Source organism: Lactuca saligna, chromosome 3 (assembly GCF_052625555.1).
Source record: "Lactuca saligna cultivar CGN05327 chromosome 3, ASM5262555v1, whole genome shotgun sequence".
In the NCBI taxonomy this organism is placed as follows: domain Eukaryota; kingdom Viridiplantae; phylum Streptophyta; class Magnoliopsida; order Asterales; family Asteraceae; genus Lactuca; species Lactuca saligna.
This window is the reverse complement of record NC_136419.1, coordinates 37,671,755-37,680,000: the sequence shown is the minus strand read 5'-3', so window position 1 is coordinate 37,680,000 and position 8,246 is coordinate 37,671,755. Positions and strand designations below refer to the sequence as shown.

General features: G+C 32.7%; 1 protein-coding gene across 1 annotated transcript; it reads left to right on the top strand.

The window, feature by feature from the left end:
• Positions 1 to 1,832: 1,832 nt before the first annotated feature.
• Positions 1,833 to 5,103, top strand: LOC145035521 (putative protein phosphatase 2C 52). The gene is made up of 6 exons (XM_078984052.1): positions 1,833 to 2,116; positions 3,192 to 3,486; positions 3,561 to 3,905; positions 4,057 to 4,174; positions 4,246 to 4,469; positions 4,546 to 5,103. The coding sequence occupies exons 2-6, from the start codon at positions 3,244 to 3,246 to the stop codon at positions 4,990 to 4,992; spliced, it is 1,377 nt and encodes a 458-aa protein (XP_078840178.1). The 5' UTR covers positions 1,833 to 2,116; positions 3,192 to 3,243; the 3' UTR covers positions 4,993 to 5,103.
• Positions 5,104 to 8,246: the final 3,143 nt, after the last annotated feature.

Sequence of the window (8,246 nt, the reverse complement as noted above, 5' to 3'; positions counted from 1 at the left end):
CAGAAAAGTCTTAATATTTTGAGCAAACTAACGAAATAGGACAGAATACCAGATAAATCTACGAAACTGGCCAAAAGGGTTTTTTTCGAAGTTTTAGCCAGTATTCTGTGCTTTTCTGTAAACAAAAATTAATTCGGGATTTTTTTCATAAATTAGATTAAAATTTTAAAACTTTTCTGGAAATTTCCCTTGGTCAAACTCGTAACTTGGTTTGATATTTTTGCAAATCAAAAAATAACTTATATTCTCATATGATTTTTTTTTATTTATAAAAACCACTTTAAAAAAAGAAAACATGTGTCCTAATGGTACAAATAAGAAACATTAACTTAAGTATTCATAGTAAAAAAAAAAATCATCATCATTAAATGTGATAAACATTAATTATTCGTAATATTATCATAATTAAATATAAATTACATTAGTTATAAAGAATATTATTTAGGGATTTTTTAATGTGTGCCTAACAATACATATAATAACATTAATTTAAGTATTAATTATAAAAAAATATTATCATAATTAAATGTAATAACATTACTAATGCGTAATATTATCATAATTAAATATAAAATACATTAATTACAAAGAATATTATTTATAATTAATATTATCATATTTAATTATGATAATATTCTTTATAATTAATATTTCAATTAATAATTCTTAGACACATATTATAAAAATCCCTTAAGAAAAAATATATATAATTATTATTTTATATCTAATACACGTAAATTATGTGATATTTCAATTTCTATTAGGTAGATTTGAAATAAATTTCTTAAAAGATTAGGAAGGGATGTAACTTGTAAGTATCTATCCAACGAATTATATATTTTATCAAAATTTTAAACAACAAACAAATATGTATCTTTCATTAAAATTTGTAATCATATTTGTATGGAAAAAAATTGATTTTCAAAATTAACAATAACTCTATCTCTTTTAATAAATGAAATCTAAAAATAACATGTATCACTTTTTTAGAATGTTTTTTTGATACGTGATATTTTTCTATGATTTTTGTTATTTTTTTTTGTAACAAATCAAATTCAATTCAAATTTTGAAAACACAAAATCTTATCCTCATAATATTATTATGTTTATTTTGCTTAACAAATTAATTCATAATTACTTACAATCGACAAAATCTTGATTTTTTTACATTTATTATTTTTTATTTATATAGAAATTTTAAATATACCGACCGTGGTTTTCATAGGTTATAACCTACTTATATAATAAATTAAAACGTGACTCTAATTAATTAAAAAATATCATTCTGTTATATACCCGTGTTGCTTAAATCCTTCTTAATAAATAAAGGTTTTTTTGCTACATGTCAATTCTTCATGAGTGTTCACACTTGTTATTTTATAGTATTTTTAAAATAAATATTATCCACTTGTTAGTTTTTGATTTGTTTTATTTTTTAAAATCAAAGACATGTACTTATATATGTAAAGTATTAAATATTATATATATGATATTAAATTGCAATAAATACGTTTTTTCTTTTCTTATTTTAAAGTTATACATTAAAAAATATTTTATGTTTACACTTTTATTTAATATTTAATTTTTTTTTAAATCAAATCCGTATAATACACAGGTTTTACACCTAATAAATAATAAGAGACAAAGTAACTAGAAATTAAAACAGCCAAATTTGTCACCTTACTTGTTAAAATAAAATATATCAAAAAAATAAATTTAAATTTAACATCCTTTTGGATATAACATATTAAAGAATTTAACAAAAATAGTGAAACAGTAGAAGCGTGGTTTAAAGTTCCAGAATCCAGAGTAGAGATAATTAGTATCCCTCGGCCCCATCCCATCCCATCTCATCCTCACATCATTTCACCGATAGTGCAACGCAATCACACCCACGGCGATTTCTTCCCCATTCCCCCTAACTTTATAACACTGTCAATCCATTAAAGAATCCCACCATCTCCATTCTCCCCTCTGTATTAGTATCACCTCCCTCATTCATCCCGTTTTTGCACTTAATGCCACCCCCAATTACCAATGATGGCTTCTCTTTCCCTAACTCTGCATTTCTTATCTATAACGTCGTCTCTTCTTGAAAACCCAGATCAAGTTCAAGGTAACGCTTTTTCTCGCTGTAATTCAATCTTTCTCCTGCTGGGTTTCTGTTAGAGGTCTTGAATTTTGGTGGGGACATGTTATTTTTAGCAATTTGAGTTCGGTTTGTGTGTATAAGTTCGTGAATTGGGACTCTGATTTCTGTTTTATTTTATCGAGTCGTATTCTCCTTTTGCCATTATAATTCATACATGATCTTCTGTGTTATTGTTGTTAATCGAAGTTCTTGGTGAATTTGCAGTAGGAGATCTGTTCGTTGCTTGAATTTGTGCTTGTTTTTAAAGATTTTTATTACAATGAACTCTTGAAAAACTTGGTTTTGTGCGATGGGTAATAATGTACTCTTTGGTAGAACATGATATCTCAGTTTCCTGTTTTCATATATTGTTACAAGATTCTTTGAGAAATTATTTATCTTCGGCTATCTGGACTCCACAACACCAACATCTTTTGAAATTGACTGAAGTAACCTCTTTGTGTTTGTTACCTTTTTCTTGATGTGAATGTAAGATTCACTAAAATCAATCAAAGATTCTTGATATTCTTCTCCTTTCAGTCTTTATTTGTTGTATTACCTGTGTGGCTATTATTCAATTATTTTCACAGAAAGGACTTGATTTGTTTTTTCATGGTTATTTTCAATTGGCATGATAAAAATCAATCATTTCCCAAAACCCTTCTGTCATATCATCATTGAAACGTTTCTCCCCACATTATCAACTTGTAATTACCCGTTTGCTTTGCGATTCTTATTAATTAATAATATCAATCTTCTTAGTCAATTAATTCTTTTTTTGTCACGTCTAAAGTCAACCACCACAATTATTCCACACAAACCTTATCGGATATGTTTGGATTACAAACAATCTATGACATTTTGCTTAATTATGCGTTAATCAGTTGACAATTTTACACGATTCTTTAATCATATTCTTTATATTCCTGTCGTCTTCAAAACCAATCTCCACTACCAATAATTAGATACATACGCATAAAAAAGTTCCCACTTGCTATAACAAGTAAGATTCATTCCACAACAAGTGGCGTAAAATCTAAATTGATCCAAATTTGTGTAGCTGGGTCGATCATCTTTCACGAAGCTGTTGACTTTTGTGGGTCAAACTGAAAATGGGGTGTTGTATCTCAACAAGTAGTCATAGTACCTGTAGTAGCATGAGCGAAGGAGAAGTTGTCACCATGTGTGGTGTCCAAAAACGAACAAGAACAACATCTTCATACCACATGAACACCTTACAACAAATGACGTCTATACCCAACAGGATTTTTACAAATGGGAAGAGCCAAAGTTCTTGTATATATACACAACAAGGGCGTAAAGGTGTAAACCAAGATGCCATGATTGTTTGGGAAGTAAGTATTCTGAAACTTGTTAAAATAAATATCGTTAAGTAATGTATTAATGTGTGTGTTGATAAAATTTTCAGGATTTCATGGAAGAAGGTTTGACTTTCTGTGGAGTCTTCGATGGCCATGGACCTCAAGGGCATCTGGTTGCGCGTAAAGTTCGTGACACTTTACCATTGAAGTTATATTCTTTTCTTGATTCTCATGAGTCAAAGAAAAAAAAGTCAACCGGTTCTAATTGTTGCAGTCGGAATTCTATTTCTAGATCAGATTGTGATGAGGGAATAGAGGATAAAGATAAAGTTGACTCATTATGGAAAGAAGCATTTTTGAAATCGTATAAATCAATGGATAAAGAATTACGATCTCATCCTAGTTTGGATTGCTTCTGTAGTGGTAGCACAGCTGTCACCATTGTAAAACAGGTATATATATATATATATATATATATATATATATATATATATATATATATATATATATATATATATATATTTAACAAAATTAAATTTTGAATCTTTAAAATTCGAATCTAATCGTATCTTTTTTTTTTTTTTTTTTTTTTTTAAATTCAAGGGGTCAAATCTTTTCATGGGAAGTATAGGAGATTCACGCGCGATCATGGCTTCAAACGATAGTAACAATTCGCTTGTAGCAATTCAGTTGACCGTTGACTTGAAGCCCGATTTACCAAGTAAGATTTTGAAATACTTTCGATTTTGGTAACTTGTGTTTAATATTACGATATTGCCGTTGATTTTATAGGAGAAGCTGAAAGGATTAAACGATGTAAAGGTCGCGTTTTTGCATTGCAAGATGAACCTGAAGTGTCGCGAGTTTGGTTGCCATTTGATGATGCACCAGGGTTAGCAATGGCGAGAGCATTTGGGGATTTTTGTTTGAAGGAATATGGAGTGATTTCTATTCCTGAATTTTCTCATAGGATTATTACAGAGAAAGATAAGTTCATTGTTCTCGCATCAGATGGGGTATGCGTCGTATTTTTATATTCTTGATTTTTGTGTTTGAGTTTCGATCTGATTATTTAGACTGGATCTGTGGTAGGTTTGGGATGTTTTGAGCAATGAAGAAGTGATTGAGATAGTGTCGTCATCTCCAACTCGGTCAACAGCAGCAAGAACAGTGGTTGACTCAGCTGCTCGTGAGTGGAGAAACAAATACCCGACATCAAGAATGGATGATTGTGCAGTTGTTTGTTTGTTTTTGGATGGAAAGATGGATTCTGAATCGGATTATGAAGAACAAGGAGTGTCTTCTGCTACTTTACAGAGTGATTGCAATCAGTCTGGTAATGTAAATGAATCAGATGATGTTCAGATCTGTGAGCCATCGTTGCAGAGGAACTTTACAGTTAGATCATCAGAAGAGAAGAATGATGAAGTGGGTGTGGTGGTTTGTGATGATCATGGGTGGTCTGGATTGGAAGGAGTCACCCGAGTCAACTCACTGGTGCAGTTGCCAAGATTTTCGGAAGAGACACTAGGAGAATGATTGTTTTTTTTTTTTTTTTTTTTTTGTTCTTTAGTTAACGAATTGCATCTGCTGTATGATGTCTCCTATCTCTTAGAATCTTAAGAAATGTAAAAATGGATCTTCTGAGTTTGTTAGTGTATCCTACTTAGGTGTGATATGATCCAATAAGTGTTTATATATGTTGGAATGTTAGGTTTTCTTTCTTGATGAAAAATCACAAGTATACAAGTATATCAAAGCCTTTAAATATTTGGTAGAAAAAAGAAGTGATCATGCCATCAAAACTTTACATTCGGATAACAGAAAGAATATAATTGTCAGCAATTTGAAAACTTCCTAAAATTTTCCATCAAGGAACCACATGTTACACGTCTCAACAAAATGGCACAACAAAATGGCATTTGAGAAAGAAAAAAATAAAACACTTATGGAGTTTGTGAGAAGGATGCTAAAAGGTAAGAAGTGCCACATAGATTTTGAGGAGAAGTTGTATGTGCGATATATTTGTTAAGTTATGTTGCAACAAGTTTCGAAGACATGGCACCTCTAGAAGCATTGACGTCCTAATCCAATGAAGTGTGCCATCTATATAGCCACATAGAATAGTATTAGGTCTGAACAAAAACTCTTCAAAATTTTTAATGCCTTGGATCGAAGATTCGACCCCATCAAACGGGAAATCTTTCGATGGGATCTGCTTCCCTCGACAAAGGGGGGCCTACACGACTATTCGGAAAGAAATGGCGCACCAAGGAATCCTTGGAGCCACCACTGAAAACCCACTGTCTGGCATGGTGGCCGACCTTGTTGCCGGCAGTAGCTAATACGATTCCGGTGGGTCACAAGCTTCCGGTGGAATAGGGCTGGTCACGAAGGGAAATAATAAAGGGAAGCATGGCTATGACATAGGAGGTTGGGGCATCTATCCACGGGCTACTTGCATTTATTATTTTCTAAACTTTTCCCTTCTAGTAACATTTTAATTTGTGAAACTTATGTTCTTGCTAAAAGTCGTAGACAAACCTTTATACCAAAGAACACTCGTGTGAATTTACCTTTTTCGTTGATTCATTCTGATGTTTGGAGGTCGGCAGAAGTTAACGGGGGGCAAGGTTTCCATTTTTTCCTATTGTAAGTGGATGATTGCACACAAATGACTTGGGTATATTTCCTAAAACACAAATCCAGAGTTTTTAAATTTTTTAACATGCTCCATGCTATTGTTCAAACCCAATACAAAACCAACATTCAAATTATTCGGTCTCATAATAGAGGCGAATTCGTGAATAATTTTACGAAAGAATACGTTCAGTCTAAAAGAATGATTCACCAAACCAATTGCCCAAGACATTTTGAACAAAATGGCTTTGCCAAGTGGAAAAATCAAATTTTACTAGAGACGACTTAGGCTCTTATGCTAGAATCTAATGTACCAAAATCTTTTTGGCCTGAAGCCTTTGCTACCGCTGCTTACCTTATTAACTGACTACCTACCAAAGCACTCAACCTTAAAACCCCGTTGCAAACCCTATCATAATTCACAAAAATACCGCCTATCATTACCCTTGAACCACAAATTTTTGTATGTAACGCCTCGTTCCTGGTATTCATTCAAATTGTATTTTGTTTATTTTGTAGAGCTACTCGACGAGTTGGGAGCCCCAGACTTGTCGAGTTGAAGCGGGCTTAGACGCGGGTTTAAAGACATCTACTCGACTAGTTAAGAGCCCTCAACTCGGCGAGTAGGCCTGCCAGGATGAAACCCTAATTTCGAGGTTTTGCACCTTATTTAATTAACTTAATCCCCACCTTATGGCCTCATCTCCAGCCTCCAAGTCCTAAACCCTAAGCCACGAAACCTTAGAGCATTGTGTGAGTACGTGAGCCATTTTTGAGTGTTTTTGAAAGACCCACACTTTCATATGATTAGGAGGACCCTTTTCAATAGAAACTTATGTTATATTACCTCAAAACATGTTACAAGCATATTCATAAATAATATTTTACATTGATAATTTGATTACAAAAAACTGGATACAAACTGAGTATTACAAAGTGTTATATATTATATAACTACCCATGATACTATAATTTTTATACATACATGTGTACTAAATACAAAAGTAATAGTTTTAAACTATTCAAAATCTTCTATTAGTACATAAATATACTGGATGATTATTACCTGTAATTGTTAAACATTGAGAGGGGTAAGCGGTGATGCTTAGTGAGTTGAATAATAGATACAATATAAAATTATACCATATATATATATATATATATATATATATATACACTTCAATATAGTAGAAGCAAAGAGGAACAAGGAACAACAAAGGCATATGTGAATCATGTGACAGGTTTTCCATATTAATCAATGATTTGATTCAAAGATATACAATCGATAAGACAAAACAATTTCAATACTTAATATACATTAATAAAGCTTCGACCCAAATGGCACAGAAGACATACACTTTCTGATTTAAACATTTTGGTAGGTTTCAAGCTTTCAGCCCTATCTAACCTTTAACCAATGCCATAGGGGTAGAAGTCATTCTCTTGCGTGACATGCTCTACACAGCAAGAGGCTACATACCAATACCACTTTGAATCTAAGTCCTTTCACTGATCACATGGCCAAAGGTACAACTTTGCTATCAAAAAAGCAAAAATAATACAACGAGATGATAACAAGGAAAAGCACATAACGTTCCTATATATTGAACTCACCATGAAATAATCGGGGATTAAAGTATTAACTTTGGTAGCACTCCGACTCTAAATATGACTTTCTGTGATGAAATTAGGGATTTAGTTGAAAATTGGCATTACTCGGGCAGAGTTTCGACTAGAAAAAATGATTTTCTAGGGAACTTCGGAGTGTTGGTACTTGCCTCGGGTGTCGGGGTTGATACTAGGACTTCGGGGGGTTAAAAGTATGATAAACAAGGATTTTAGAGTAAAAGAGATTTCAAAAATGTAAACTAAATTCGTAGACCTCACACCCCTTTTATAGGTGGCCAAAGCCTCGAAGTACGTTTGGCATACGAGGCGTGGCACCTGCTCAATTTCCGGGTCTCGGACGTGCCATCAACAGGTGATAGGTGTCTTCATGTGAAGGAAGGGCAAAGTGGATGACTCCGAATCAGATACGTACGAAGTACACCGGGCTTAGTCTCGTGTACGCTAGGCATACGACTTCGGACCAACCTCGAAGTTTGTGCCTAAAACTTCAAAAATTCGTATATTTTGCATACGAGTTTCGTTTT